The sequence below is a fragment of the Centroberyx gerrardi genome, chromosome 19, assembly GCF_048128805.1.
Source record: "Centroberyx gerrardi isolate f3 chromosome 19, fCenGer3.hap1.cur.20231027, whole genome shotgun sequence".
NCBI lineage: Eukaryota > Metazoa > Chordata > Actinopteri > Beryciformes > Berycidae > Centroberyx > Centroberyx gerrardi.
The window spans coordinates 8,911,156-8,927,500 of NC_136015.1; the positions used below are offsets into that span (position 1 = coordinate 8,911,156).

The 16,345-nt window shown below is 43.1% G+C and overlaps 1 protein-coding gene across 1 annotated transcript in view; it reads right to left on the reverse strand.

Annotated features, from left to right (window-relative positions):
• Positions 1 to 641: 641 nt before the first annotated feature.
• angpt2b (angiopoietin 2b) overlaps positions 642 to 16,345 on the reverse strand; it is an 18,566-nt gene continuing 2,862 nt past the window's right edge. Inside the window, exons 2-9 of the mRNA XM_071919792.2 lie at positions 14,317 to 14,472; positions 13,550 to 13,671; positions 10,457 to 10,689; positions 9,677 to 9,801; positions 6,547 to 6,648; positions 4,111 to 4,277; positions 1,316 to 1,446; positions 642 to 1,065 (exon numbers count right to left, since the gene is read on the reverse strand). Coding sequence (XP_071775893.1) covers positions 905 to 1,065; positions 1,316 to 1,446; positions 4,111 to 4,277; positions 6,547 to 6,648; positions 9,677 to 9,801; positions 10,457 to 10,689; positions 13,550 to 13,671; positions 14,317 to 14,472 — 1,197 coding nt within the window. The 3' untranslated portion in view covers positions 642 to 904. The remainder of the gene's footprint in view (positions 1,066 to 1,315; positions 1,447 to 4,110; positions 4,278 to 6,546; positions 6,649 to 9,676; positions 9,802 to 10,456; positions 10,690 to 13,549; positions 13,672 to 14,316; positions 14,473 to 16,345) is intronic.

The window sequence follows — 16,345 nt, forward strand, 5'->3', positions numbered from 1 at the left end:
GGGGGAAGCCTGTTATTGTTGCTGTTGTTGATGGTGTTGTTTTATTAACAGTGGTAAACTTCAGCAGTTACTGTAGGTTATCTTTCAGTCTGTTGTGTATGGACTGAACATCTCCAGCGCCTATTTGCTGTGTTTGAAAAGAGTAACAGTAGAAACATACAAATATCAAGATCTATGTTCATAAAGAATTTAGGTTTGAGAATTGTTTAAAAGCTGGCTAAAAGGGTTAGGGTTAGGGCTAAAATCAGAGAAAAGTCTCAGAATAGTGTGTTTCATTCTTAATTTAAAGAGCTTGGCCAAAAAGATTTAAAAGATTTTAAGCCCAGGGAGGACGACAAGGTGGAGAAAACATCTATGAGCAAAAGAGAGGAATTTCAGTGGGTTGATCATTTTCTTTAACCTATAGAAATAGCTGTGGGCAAGCATCCTTGATATGGACACACTGCAGGAAAACTCAATAAAGAGTAAACAAACAAACAAACACCCTAATATCTACATTAATTTTTGATTTTAATATAAAAAAAAATAAGTACTGCTATAAAATGGTTCCAAAGGTTAATCAGCACATTCATTCAAATTAATTCTGGGTTGAGTAATTGTTCCTCATCAACAAACCATATAATTTGATTTAATATCCTCTATCTATCTCAGCTAAAATGTAGTCTGAGCACCTTTGTGAATAGATTTTGAAGTCTCACCATTTAAAAAAACCCACAGTCATTGAGAGGCTGCATACAGCCTCAGGCAACTGGAAAAGCGTCCCTTCGAGATAATGTCCAGAAGCTGAAACCACCAAGCTCCATTTGAATTTCCTCTCAAAATATTCCACTTCCTGGATATTGTTCATCAGTCTGTAGTTGACGACATTGATTCCATCATCTGACATCATGAACGAGCCATGCTGTTATAAGTTTGCAGGGCGCACCATCATGGTTGTCATGGTAGCCATCAGATTGGGGCCCTTCCAGTAGTACCACTTAATGCCATTGTAGCGAACCACGCTGGATGAGGCGGGGTAGTACATGCCATTCAGGTTGGACGGACCACAAGCCTCGAACCACCAACCTGGAGAGGACAGGTGTCAGAGAGTTCAAGGAAAAAGTCTGAATTAATTGAATCCAAGCTCATGAAATGTAACACCCGAATGTACAGCTGTAACTCGGCAGTAACTTTATATTGGTGCAGAAGGAAAATGAAATGCACTTCGGGATGTTTACAAGGGGGCGGATGGAAATGCTTAACCAGAGAGGCTTTAAGGAGGGATAGATTGAGACAGACAGAAGGAGACGAGTAACAGAAGTCGAGGGAAGCATACCTCCGGATGCGATCTGGGCGCACTTGCAGGTGCAGCGGTCGTTGTCTCTGTCCTTGGTGCTGAACGGGGTGCCGGGGTGGGTGAGGCTGTTGGTGCGGCCTGCTGTGCCGCTGAAGCCCTCGGCATGAAGGCTGGATTGGGGAGAGTAGGAAGGAGCAGAGAAATTCAGCAAAAAGTTAAACCATTTAAACGCTGAAAAAAAAAATCATTTCTATTCATTATTCAAAGTTGCTCACTTCTCTATTGCAGTCCCACTTTGTGATTTAGGTTAATGTATTTTTGCATAAAAGTCTTGCCTATTGCAGCTTTAACCGAACCAAGCAGACTGCCAATGCACACTTTGCTGCATCTTATAGCCGTTCTTTCATTCATCCTCACTGACTGTCAAGGTTTCAGAAATCAATGGTAATCAAGTTATGTGTCACCTGTGAAGCACTGCAATACATCACAGCCTTATGTGTACTTTTGATAAAAGGGGCTATATCCCAGGGTTGCCATACAACACTGCACTGCATGAGAAAGCAAACAATAACCTAAAGAACTATTCATTATTTTTCCTCCACGTTCTGCTTTCTGAAACAACACAAACAGTTTTGAAAGAAATCTCTGCCCAGGTGAAATACATTGACTCCTTTATTTTCATAACCTAGCCCTGGAGTTATGTGTGTGTGTGTGTGTGTGTGTGTGTGTGTGTGTGTGTGTGTGTGTGTGCGCGTGTGTCAGTGCTGGTTTGAAGAGAGTGGACGAGGAGGTCAGCCTTGCTGTCTGCCCTCTCCTCTGCCCTGTCATTCTGTCTAGTTAGTATTGGACTCTCCCCTGTGTTATGTGACCTCTCCATAGCCCAGGGCATGCTGTCTGTGATGACTAAATGAGGGATCTTCCTCTTGAATTTGTAAGTTCAGAGGGCAGGACCACACAGCATGGGGGCAGCAAGAGGGAGTTTGACTTGACAGCGTTGGGACAGGAATAATGGTGGAATGGTGGAGAGGCTGGAATAATACATCAGGGGGTACTTTGTTAGAATAATTTATCTTGAGTCATTTTCTTGATCATAAGGGTTTGGTGATGTGAGGAAGTATATACTGGCTATCGAATTAGACTGTATGGCTATTACAGGCCACAGGCTGTCCCGTGGAGACTATGGCCTGTGGGCTGTGAAGAAAAATGAAGATTCCTGCACACAAAATTCACTTCTGCTGTGTCTTTTATTGCCTGTTGATGGTTTGGCCGAAGACCTTTATCACGACATTTCTCATGGCATTTCTCATGGCATTTCCTTGGGGTGATTTGATGGGGATCTGGATCTTCCCCAGAGCCATTTCGAGGAGCGCCTATGGTGCGCACGCTCCATATTTATCAGAAGTTCTGTGGACTGTGGTAGGCACATCCAGAACTCTTTCAATAAAGACTTCACCATTACCAAAGCATTTGCCCTACAAAGTAATCCCAGACGTACTAGTCCAACCACTCCACCATTACCACAGGATATCCCTCTGGAGGCTGTTATTGTTTACTATCGACTGTTATATTAGGAGGGCCTACCATTGGCTTAATTTTGAAAATGGCTATTCTAGACTGCATCAAAGGAGAAAGTGGTCTGTCAGTGCTGATGATGAATGTATGAATATTGTTACAGAGTTTAAGGTGAAGGCCCAGGGAGTGCATTGGCAGCAGCTGACCGGAGGATTACTTTGGCTGAATAGTTCTGGCTTGGGAGATCCAATATAAACCTGCAGAGAAAGCCATCACCCTCAGCAATACCTAATAAAACTAGCACATACTCAACTAGCTAAGATAGAACATGATCTCAGAGGTAGCTGGCTTTCAGAGGTGATTACATCCATTCAGGTGCCTCACCTCACACAGTGTAGCCTACAGCAAAATTGTGAAACGTTCAGTTTTACATTACAGTAACAGCTAATTATGGAGAACAAGGTCAGGCAAATGCAATTTGATGCACGATTAGGTATCTTGGAAAGCATACACCCACATATGATTATGATTTCTCATCTCAGACTGAAAGGACATCAATCTCCATAAACTTCCAGAAAACAAGAGCAAATTCCAGTTAATTCACATGAAATCTAAACCACACTATTTTGGTTAAAATGTTGTTTTTCTGTTTTGGGGAAAGCATGGGTTCTGCACACGCACATGTAATCTTATTAGTGAGTGCAGGGTTCCTGTGGAGATTTGTTTGAGTTGTCAGTTTTCTGGCAGGGCCAGGTTGTGCTGAACGTTCCTGTTATCCTCCATCGGACGGGGCTACCCTCGGGGATTTTCAGGGGCAGCGGTAGCCGTGGTGACGGAAAAGAAAAGTGGAAGCAGAAGAAAGTGGCGGCGTGCCCTCCGCTGAGCTCATCATTTTGATTGACATTTTTAAAAACAGGCCTAGCAGTTCTTTTACTTTTGTGCTCGGTGATAAGAAAGCATAGAGAAAAAAAGTTTGAACTGTTGATAATGGTTTTTCTAATTTGTCATGGTATTTAGAGTTTTGCACCCAGAGGGAAAACGAAGATTGAGCGGGTATTACTCTATTGCAATTATGCCTTTCACAGTTTGAAGGACTCTTAACAAAACTCTGTACTGAAATACAGCACCTTCATTACGGTTCCATTCACATCAAAATTCTGACAGAGTTTAAGAAAGAGTTTAACTGGAGGCCTGATCGTTTGAGCGTAATGTTTTCTTTTTCATGTCACGTAATGAATTTCATCAAACCTAGAGACACTTCACTCTTTTATTATTAGTTATATATATACCCAATTTGTACATATTTCATGCTGGTAGGTCACCTGTAATTCTTGTCCTCTCCGTCTATGTAGAAGTGGTCATAATGCGAGTAAGCCTCGTTCCCCTCTTTGTCTTTCAGCTGGACATGCAGGCTGTATTCCTGGGAGCTGGTCAGCTTGTGGATGATATCATTCCCCAGCCAGTGCTCCCCAGACGGCTCTCCAAATCCCTGGAATAGGCACAAAGAGAGAGAAACAATAGAAAAGGAAAATATTCTAACAAGGGGGAAGATTTTACCAGGGATCTGCCAAGTATTTTTGGAGTTAATATGGAAATGGCCCTCAATTTAAGAAGTCACATATATCATTATGATGGCCTAACACAGTCCGGTGAGTATTTATGAACTGAAATTCTCTCTCCCAAAGTGAGGGAGCAGACAATTGAGACTTTAATTTGTGATAATATCCTATCAATGCACCACCTGGGAACTGCCTCACCTAATATGAATGGAAGACTGACTTTGTGGACTGATCCATTGTTTGTCTGAACTTTTACCTTGAAATATGCTTTACATCATAGTAGTGCAATCAGAGCCGGCCAGCAGCATGACGACACATTTTACAGGGAAAGACAATGTTTTCCCTCTTGTTTTTGGCAAGGGAAGACAGAGGTGAATGTTCACTAATACAGAATGTACTGTGCAAGTATGTAGGAAAGACATTTTAAAGAGGAAATCCAGTGGTACGCCACTTAAAGATATATTGTGAGAAGGTGAAACACACTGAAACAGGTATAGAACAGGGAAATGTCAAGGGAATACAGTACTCTGTGTGAGTCGGGAGGCGAGTTTAAATGATGTTAACAGGTGGAAGTAGAGTAACATAAAAATAATTTCACAAAGGCAACTTCAGCGTTAAATGAAAACAGATACAGCGCGCAGTGGGTATGATGAATTTGACAGAAATGTTTCATAATGGGAGTGAACGTTGTCACTCCAGTGGAAACTGATAATGAAATGAGACGTTCTATTCAAAGAGACAGCTGAAGAGGAGGGGCAAATTATGGCTTCGGTTAATGAATTTCACAGAGGGCTGTCAAGTGCAAAATGTCACCTGTCTGACGGACACGAGGGGACGCGAAAGGTCAATTGTACGGTGAAAAGGCCAAATGATTTTTAGAGAGGGATCAAGATGCATATGTTAACTGTCAGTCATATCGATAAGGATATGACCTTGAAGACTTGATTATTTGCATTTTTAAGCAAGAATGGTGAAGAATATCCACAGATATTAAGCATTCTTTACAGATGGATACATTTTCCCCTTTGTTTACCGCTGAATTGTTGCTCACTTTGTCTAGCTGTCCGACCCTGTGTTTGTTATTGGTCCTAAGTGAGAGCGAATATATAGTGAGAGTCTTGGAGCATTTATCATGTAGCCTGCAGGCCTGGGTGCAACATTTGATCAACACTGGCCACAGATTCGGAGAATATGAAGTGTGGAGCGGGTCAGCGAAGCACTTCAGTACATACGTTATCTGCCATCTACACAGGGCCCCCATGCTCCCACGCCCCAACTGGGGCCAAATATTTATCATCCACTTGTAAAAATATTGTTCTTGCATTTTTTTTTTGTTTTAAAGCCTTTTTTCTCTCTCTCTCTCTCTCTCTCTCTCTCTCTCTCTCTCTCTCTCTCTCTCTCTCTCTCTCTCACTCTTTCTGTCCGCAATCACCATCCTCTGACCATTCTATTTCCCAGCCAAGCTGTGGCAATTGATCTGTTGAAAAAGGCGAGACAAATTGCTCTGTTCAATCAAAAGTCCAAACCAGCCTCGCTCATTTGCACGGCGTGTAATTCAAGTCAATTGAAAAAAGCTTGCGAACATATTTTTGCTCTCTGCTGCGATTGCACAAAAGGAATATTGATTCTATTGAGAAAACTTTGTGACGTGAATCAGAAAAGCATTATCTGAATTTGAGTCCAAGCAAAACAAACAAAATCCGAAGGTGTGAAAACATGCTTGGTTCGGCTTGAGCGCTGGAACAACTTCATAGTCTCCTGTGTGCGATTCTGTGTATTATATCCAGTCAGTGCTTGTTGTCCAGGGCTAGATTCTGGATCTGCCGTTACCTTCATCACCACAAACCCATTTCCCTAAGCATCAAAGCATTGGGGATCTTGATGAGGATAAAAACAGGTTCTGCGGGTGACTGAAGTGCATAATGTGTGTGTGTGTTTGTGTGTGTGTGTGGGAGTATGACAGGGAGAGGGAGCGAGAGCAGGTGCAATAACATGGGGGGTGGTAGAGAACACATGGGCGGCCAAATACAACAACCGCAGGTCACCTGGGATCACAGGCTCGCCAGTATCCCACGCCTCTCCATGCCAAACCACCCATGGATAGTTATTGGAACCTCCTGTCCAGTCCCGCGATCCAGATCCATTGTGCCGATACCGTGTTGTGTGCTAATGATGCACGCTACCTTCTGCTGAACCTACCATTTTGTAGTCCCTCCACCCGCGGTGGAAGTCAACGGAGCCGTTTCTCCGATGCTGCAGTACTGTCCATCCCCCACCGCTAGTCTTCATATCACAGAAAACCTGCGGAAATCAAGCAAAAAGGCCATCTTTTATTCCTATTTTCCAAAAGTAGACACTTAACCCTAACCCTAACCCGACAATGATGGCTATGTTTCAATAAGGTGAGATGAGTTTCAAGAAACCACACCTTAAAGTGCCAGTATGATCTACAAGTGGGGGGAGAGGGAAGTGTGAAAGAACATCTCACGCCCTCAGGAAAGGAAAAACACACTATAGTTTTTCCGTCAGTTGAAGGCCGCCTTGGAAGCCTCAGAAAAAAGGGGGGAGCCCAACATTTCAGGGTGTCATGCAATGATATGACCCAGGTGGGAAGGAAAAACTAACATGTCAGCATGCTCTGTTATCCCCTTGAGTGGGGGTTGGGGTGGGAGGCATCTGCGTTTTTGGTTACACACACTGTTTTCTTTCTCACTTGGCTGCACATTCACCATACGTAGATAAGTTTGGAAGGACAAATCGTAATGAATTGCACCTATTCATCTCGTGACAGAACTTGAAATTTATACTTGTTAGGGGAATGGTTTTTACACATTTTAGGCATTTAACTCGACATGTCTCCGCCTCCCTCGGGCATCGTGAGCAACTCTGAATGTGTGAAATTCTCCCTTGGGTGGTAAGATTAGATGCTTTTTTGTTACTGCGATCCTTTTTAATTGAACAGCTGTATTCAGTCTGCATACCTGGTGGCCACAGGCTGGGTCTTTATCAGTTTTCTCATGCACAATGTTTGAAATTCTACTCATACACTGTTGTCAGCTCAGATTATACAGATATTGACAGTGACATTTGTTACTATATAACCATCACTGCAACTTGTAATGCTGGCCATTACTCTTGAGACATAATTTATTTATTGCAACTGTCTAAGGGTTAGGGTTAGGGTGAGTTTGTCCTCAACTGGCGACACAAATAATTGATTTGCTTGGTGGGTTGCTCGGCTACTCCCCCATTCACCAAACAGCCCACCCTGTCCTGGCTCAGGAGTCCTAGGGTGCTCCACAGCTGACGCATACATGCTGGTGGGTGGACAGCATCCCAAGAGACCTCCGTATTTCAACATCTCAACTGGCTATTTTCCGCTGGAACCAAGATGAAGGTTTCCAGCCCTTTCCCAGAATAGGACTGCTAAATCAAAGTCAAATGACACTTAGGTCTTTTACCTCAGAAAACAGAGCTGAATAGCAACATGCTGTGATTATTCTCTGGCACATTAAGCCAATGTTCTGGCCTTTAAGGCAGCACCATCGGATACAAAAGCAGAGCCTTGAAATAGAATTCTCGATTTAACTCATTTCCCAAATGTGGTCGTTAATACTGATTTCCACTAGATCCATATTTAATACTCCAAATCCACTTACTATTGGACAGCAAGCAGTCATTTAGGGCCAACTCTATTACAATAAAATGCAAAAATCCAGTCAATTTAGGCATTATATGACTTTAAAAAGATATTGTCGTGGTTATGGTAATTTGCGAGGGGTTTCAAGAGACATAATAGTGATTTCTCAATATGTGTTTATAGAGTCATGCATTTCACTTTATGAGCCTCCATGCGTGTGTAGCTTTCAGAACAGGCTCTGTTATCTCTCCTAATCATGTGTGCCTGGTATGATGAAGAGAATAATATGTTGAAGAATCTGTGACTGTCGCCATGGCAATGTCAATACCTGTCAACAAGAATAGTATGAGGATTATTTTCAGCTGCAAAGTATTTGTATTATCGTGCCAGTTAAAAAAGGAGAAAACTGTTAGAAACTTTTGTCTTCTAAACATCTGCACCCTTCACAGCCTTAGTGTAGATAGATAGATAGATAGATAGATAGATAGATAGATAGATAGATAGATTGATTGATTGATTGATTGATTGATTGATTGATTGATTGATTGATTGATTGATTGATTGATTGATTGATTGATTGATTGATAGATAGATAGATAGATAGATAGATAGATAGATAGATAAATAGATAGATAGATAGATAGATAGATGCATACTGTAGACGGATGGATGCGGTACAGTTAACTTTGCTTGTTAAAATAACTTTTTTGGTTCGTCTATCTTTTGATCGCAACAATTTCACTATGGCCAACTCTGCATCCCACACACATATGTGCTCTTTGTCTCCTGTCCAACTGAGAAAGCCTGCTCTCTGCATTGAAAATAGGGCAATTTGAGTCTGCCCCACTTTTATGCAGCCACCCAGTTTGCCAGCCACACTGGAATTAGATGGCATAGATTGAAAGCAGCGTTGATGTGAGGAGTACTAACTTGCATCTATGGAAACGTGCATTGGCCCCAGCTGGCAGGAAACACATGGCACCAATGCCAAACACCTGGCTGCATTGCCCACAGGAAATGAAGAGGAAGAACAGGGGGGGGAAACAGAGGCGGTAGGAGATGGTGCCAGCCAGTAAACTAGAGTGAAAGTAATGAATAACAAAAAAACAATTTCACTGGTATCTTTTGTTTTTCTCTGGTAAGCCCTGACAGTGAAGATCCCAGCCAAGAATGGTAGTTTTGATTCAGAGAAAGGATAGCCTGCTGGTGTATGCCATGGTTGAGTTAGCAAGGGCCAGCCACTTCAGGTCAGCGGAGGTGCCTCTTAAGCTATTCTGACTTAGCATTCGACTGCACACACTCGCTCACCCTGGAGCCTGCAGGGCACAATGCTCCTGTTGCTTATTATTTTAGCTCTCTGTAACCCAGCATGACATTTCCATCAATCTCTATGCCAAAAAAAATCCCAGTAGAATACCATTACACCGGAACAGTTTGTCCTTCCAGAGTTTACTGTGGTCCAGAAAAAATGATAACAGCTCTGAATGTCAATATGTACACTAGTGTGTGTTAGCTTCACATTACCTAGGCTGGAAATAGCCAGTAAAATCAATAAAAACTATCCTATTGCTACATAAGACAATGGGATGAAATGTCTTACAGCAAAAGTTTCACAATGCTTGATACCATGCCAGACTCAATTAGGTGATATTTAGAAGAAAAGGCCAATGACCTTTAGAGCCTTAGTACCTTGACAGTCTGGGTGGAGTTGGGGAGACGTAAGCTGTATATCCCGTTCTCTGTCACTCCAGATCGCAGGATCTCCGCACAGTCCCTGAAACTGAGCGGCTCCTCCTTGGGCACAGTGGAGATTTCTGTAAAAACATGCAGGCGCATGTTGACAGATGGCAACCTTATGGATTGCACACAAATCCCAACCACATCTGAGTTCCCTGGGTTAATGAAAGGCTTTGACCTGACCTTTGTGTGTGTAATGTGTCTGAGATTTGAATTTAAAGCTGCACTGTAGGCAATATTTTTTTGTTGTTCTTGTTTTATCAACCTAAATCACAAAGTGGGGCTACAATAGAGAAGAGTGTCCCATCCCCCCTAACTGAAATGCGTCCTATTTGCCCAAATCAAAATGAGCGAAATACAAACTGTCTCCTAAACAGCAGTGAGCAGCGCTTCGTCCACAGAAAACTGGACTCACCGATGTTAGCTCTTTTGCCTCTCTCATCCCTGTGGTATCCGCTGGTATAAAGCAATCACAGACTGGCCGGGTTGGTAAACATAAGCATGCTGTGTGCAGTTTACCGATGACACATTACATGATTTCTGTGTATTGGAGTTCAATCAGTTTTTAAACAGTTACCTCTCGCTACCATTTGGAGCCGCCGACATGCAAAATTGCCTAGTGCAGCTTTAAACCCTCAAAAACACTTCTGTCAGAACATAATAGCCACAACACCAGTTTGTGTCTCTCCTTACTTTGTATCACGATGAAACGATTTGCTCATCATGCCTTACCATTGCAGTGATTGACCATAGCCAGCAGCTGTTGCACAGTGTCTGTGAGCACGGCCTGCTGTCTCTGTAGTACGGTGCTGTTGTATGTGGAGCTGCCCAGCTCTCCCTGGAGCTGGCTGACCAGTCCACTCTGCTGCTCCAGGAGCTCCTGAAGCTGCTGCTTTTCGCTCTGCAAGCCCTGCAGCTCCCTCCCGTACCGGGCCTCCAGCGCTAAGAACCTCTCTTCCAGAAAACTGTCAAATACAAAAGATTTACATGGCAAAAAAATCATTTAGTCAAGTATCGAGTTATATCCCTGAAAACAAGCCGATGAGGTGTGATAATTTCACTTCTTTCCAGCACATTTAGACAAAATCTTGAAACAAGGAGAGTGAGGTCCCTTATTCCAAGATAGTTTTGCTTGTTTTCAACAATATTCTTGTGCCAGAAATTTTAGGTCACAGTTTATTTGGATATTCCAATGCTGATACTCAACAATTAACAAAAAAGTCTACTGAGTTTCAAATGATACTCATAATTGTGTGAACAGTAGCCTATACATATTATATATATGTATGGGCTAGGGTTAATATTAGGGTTAGGGTTATGCTAAGGTCAGGGTTAGGGTTACATAGTCTGTGGAGATGCATCGAATAGGCAAGTGACACTTTGTTGAATATCTACTTTTTGTCAGTTGATGGGACTATCCAAATAAAGTGTTACCTATTTCAACAATATTCTTAAAACGGAGGAAGCATCATTGGAAACTAGTTATGAAGTAATACACCCAGTGGCATATTTTTTCATTTGCTTTCAGGAAAATAAGATCTGAAGACTCACGACTATATGAAATGAATTGTTCAGATGGATATTGTTTGCACTGTAGGAGGGAGGAGATGTGAAGAGAGAAGATCGAAGGCGCAGGGGGAGAGCAGAACTGCTGACCATCCATCCATTCAGAATTTACCTTCCACAGTGGAGGTTGCACAAACAAATGCACATTTACTCACACACTGACTGAGGTGAGGATGACTTATAGAGCTCGGCATGACAGTCTCATTGGGCTAACACCACAGAAACACCTGTACAGCAGCGACGCTCACAGATGGGCCCGCATGCTAGGCCTCTTGATCATAGCCATGAGGCACCAATCTGACAAAGCGCGTGTGCACGTGTGTGTTTGTCTGCGTGTGTGTCTGTGTATTTGTGCACACAGGCTCCACACCCCCAGCTCCAAATGAACATCATAAATCCCTGCAGCCTGATCTTTATGGCTCTGACTAACGACTCTGCAGCAGTTATTTATTGAAACAATCCCACCACCCAGATTGAACAAGCTACTTTTCAGCCCCGTGCTCACACACACTCGCTAGACTAAACACGTATCCTCGGTCTCCCGCTTTTAAGCACGAACTCTGATTGTGCCCTGGAAGGAAAGCGGGATAAATTCAAATAAATTTTAACGGCAAATTCTATTTCGAATTCGCTTCGTGGGAGCGCACTCGATAAAAGTGCAAGGCAAGGCTTAAAAATTGGTCTCCTTTGCGTCGTTTTTACTTTGAGGTGCAATGAAAGTTTAGAGCAGTGCCGTGATCCAGCTTGCCAATGTTTAAACAGTTAGGGGTTTGACAGAGCAAATACAGCAATTTGGATCGCATTGCATTACGGGCATTCAAACTGTTATGCTTATGACCACATAATATTTATTGCTATGAAGATATATTGCTATTAGATTATCCTCTCTGTCACCACAATGTACTACACTTCCTGCCACTCTTCCAACTAGTGTTTTGCATGTAATTCCTATGAAAACAAACATTTCTCTCTCCTCTTTTCAGCTGGCAGCGGTTCAAAGCTGGCTCCATGCCCCGGAGGATCAGCAGCAGTAGCCCCTCACCACTGCTCAAGTGCTTATTTCTCCTCTACTCCGCAGCTGCCTTGGCTGCGAATCTACTCTGACCCCCGTAATCTCCTGTGTCCCGTCATGGCGTTTGCCCTTGCGAAGATGTATTCATTTATTTACATGTCAGGGCCGTGTCACGAACATGAAGGACGAGGGCCAAAGGGGCCGAGCGGGGCCAGATGTGTAACAGGTGGTGGGGCTGGGGCGCTGTGTTCTCCCAGTCACACTCGCTACAGATGGATGGAATGATAAACAGCCAGATACAAAGAGAGAAAACATGCTCTCCCTTCGCGCCGCCCAGCGACCTGTCCTTAACCCCTGCGTCTGTCGCTGGCCCTAATCTGACCTTGTGTTCCTAGAGAGAAGAATGGGAAACTCCTCCTCGCGCGCCCTGCCCATCCATCCATCCATCCATCCATCCACACACACAAACACATACACACAGCTCATGATCATAAAGTGCACCTCACTGGTTCACATCTATTTTGAATGCAGTTGAATGCAAGATATCCTTTTATAGTCGGTGTTGAAATTATTACTACTAAGCTTCCACTACTATGGAAAGAACCGCTTTAATAATAATCTGCAACAATAAATGTATGATGTTTTTATATCAATTGGCGACAGAGAGTGGGAAACATGTATATACAGTATATTATGCAATAATATTCTAGCGTTTACATCTGCGGTTTTGTGTCTGGTAGGTTTTTCCTGGGAAAAATCCTCTGGTGCACAGGAAACGATGTGTTTTATGTTTCCAGCAGGAGCAACTGTGGTTTGTTTAGAATAAGTAGAAGAAGAACTGGGTAGTTAGCATGAGTAGAGATAGCCACCATGGCTGAACAGACAAAGAAAAGAGTGCCACCGACAGAATTTCAGACTTCATCAACAGAAAAGAAAAAGAAAAACAAAAGAAGTGCAGTGAAAAAATACCACAGCAATGAGATGTCACCAAAGTGGTGAAAAAACAATTTCTCAGATCCCCACTTTCACTTTCATAATGATAACAAACAATAGTGGATCTGAACTTTGAATTCCACCAGGGATTGTACTTTACTTCTGAGATGAGTTTCTGGAAAACGTCTTAGTGCCTTTAATATCTTTAACCCATCCGTAGCCAATAAAAAGCTGCCAGGAAACCCACTCTAGGTAGATGTCTTGCATTGCCGACTCCTGCCTTAAAACATAATGTTAAGTGTGAGTGTATTCACCTGTTTTTGTCATTGAGGCTTGAGATCTCCTGAGTCTGCTGGAGAATATGTTTCTCCAGTCGGTTGGTGAATAGCGAGTACTCAAGCAGCTGGATCTCCAGGCGACTTGTCTGGTTCAACACCTATAGATAGGTAAGAACAGTGGAATAGATGCATTATGTATGGGTAGAAGCATGGATGAAGGGTGTATGGCTAGACAGACGCATGGGGATAAAAGATGCATGAGACTCATAATGTGCAGCCTTTGATCTCACAATAAAAAAACTTAAGCAGTAATTATCTCATATGCACCTGTGCCATGTTTTGAAGTATGAGATAAAACAAAAACTTGAACAAAGCAGCTCCGATATTTGTACAGGTTGTGATTTCACGCATTATAACGACTTTGTAGAGAGGGAAAGAAAGCACTGGGATCATAACACCTCAATCTGTAAAAACAGGTCGATGGCATGATTGAAGACACATCTGTGTTGTGGTACTCGCCTTTTATGTTTTAATTGGCTTGTTGTCAGTCACCTAGCTCAACTCATTGTGTCAATCAGACTTTGTGCAACCAAATACCAGCTGTTTCAAAGCAGTGGTCACCACCTTTGGATCTGAGTCAGTCGGTTACATCTGATGTGTATCTAATTGCCTACTCATCAATTTGTTTGCCGGTGACATAATGTGTCTCGGCGCGCGGTCGTGACCCCGTGTTTGTTGATTTGGATTGGCTTCAAACGCCTTCTCTCTCTCAGGTTCACTCAGCTGCTTCCCGACCGGCTCACCTGGGTCTCGACGTCCGTCAGTTTGCGGGTCTGCTCCGCCGATTGGCTGAGGAGGTTGGTCCCCATCTCCAACATGGCTGCTGTCTGGGTGTGGACGGCGTTCCTCTTCATTTCGTCCATCCCGGAGCGCACGTTCTCCTGGATGTAGTTCTCCAGCTGCAGGAGAACGATCAAACGCACGGAATATTACTCAGGATGTCAGATTTACTGAATTCGTTCATATTGAAGGAGATAATGTCCTTATGTTCAATGACAGCTTGATGCAGTGCGTAAAGCAGCAACCTAAAAGCGAAGCTGCGCTCGCCATTCATCTCTTTGTCACCTCACTACTCTCAGGTGCTCAGATGGACCCCATGCGTCCCGGTATCCCTAAGGCACTGGTAATGTCTCACCATCCATCCATCGATCCATTCCTCCATCTAACGGTTTTGCTTCAGGCAAATATCAACCTCACATTAATAATCTCTCATAATGCTGGAAGTTTAATGGCATTTCAGAAAGCGCATGGAGAGAAAACATGATATTTGTGCACTGGACTTAGGGGACAGTCGCCTATACGCTCGAATCAATCACTCAGAGACAGAAGCATGGAGAAAACTCATTGTATGTTATAGCAGGGGTAAAAATAGAATGGCATCCATCTTGCTTCAATAAACAGATTTTCTTATTAATGTGGCCGTTTTGAGCTAACGGCATATAGAAGACAAATTCAGCCGACGCTCAGGCATCTTAGTTAAAACGTTTCCCTGTCATGAGCGATGGAGTTTTGTTCGACGTTTAGCAGGCGACGGCCTGCGCCTTGCAATAAAGCAAAGCAGAATATTGAAAGGAACACATTAATATTTATGCCTTTTCTGGGGAGAAAAGATCAGACTTTACTCGTTAAATCCCATGACTGGAAAATGAAGTCTCTGAGGAGAAAATATTCAAAATTATCCAGCTAATGAGTGGCTATCCACAAAAATTGAAGGGGATTCAAATGAGACTATGATTGTTTGTTTTCTCAATAAAAATGTCCATTTCAGAGAAGAATGGGATTATGATAATGCATGACCACAAGAGAAGGCTTTTTTTCTATCTTCTATGAAGTATAAAAATACTGATTCGAGTGGCCAAATAGAGATGAATCAGCAATTAAATCGTTTGCTTGGTGGTAATCTCTCTCTCTTTGTCTCTTACTCCCTCTTGATCTCTCTGTCTCTCTCTCTCTCTTTCTCTCTCCCTCACTAACTCCCTCTTTCTTTCTTTCAAACTCTCCCTCTCCATCTCTCTCGCTCCATAAACCCATCTCGCACATTTTGCTACTTTAGGACGCTTGAGACAGCGGAAAAAATCCCTCCATAACGAAGGTTGTGAAGAGATTACCAGCGGATTAGAGCCAGCTCCAAAGGAAGAACCAGAGATCCATGCATCATAATCAGCCTCCCTTATTGAAGCTGCTATCAGCCGCCTGTCCAAAGTGTTCCTATTACAGCCTTCTATGATAGAGCTCAGTCCAGAGGTCTTGATACACCCCATCTCCAACTGCCAACGCATGGGCCAAACAGAAGATTTTATTGCAGCTCTGTCAGAAGCTGCACTATGCTGCCAGATAAATCACATTTGGGATATAGCATCATTCTGTCTCATTGTGCCTGAGAGGGACAGAAGGGGGATCAGTGCTGAGGAAATCATAGGATTTGTATCACTTGATATCTTAATTGTCGAGCCAATAGACGCTTTTGTTCTCAGTTCCAATTACAGGGAATGGGAAAAGCATATGTGCTGGGTGTTCCTGGCAAAAGACTATAATGGGCTGAGGCACATCAGGATGATGGCGATGGGAGGAACGGGCAATGAATAGGTTTCTATGACACTGCGGACCTGATTGATGTGTCACAGCAACACCATGCAAATCCACTTATCACTGCAAATGAATGGGGTCATGACCTTAAGATGCGTCAAAGTCAAATGAACGGGTAGTTCAAGAATGTTCAAGAGGGAGAGAGGGGGTGCATGTTGGAGTGGGAGAAGGAGGAATGGACGGAAA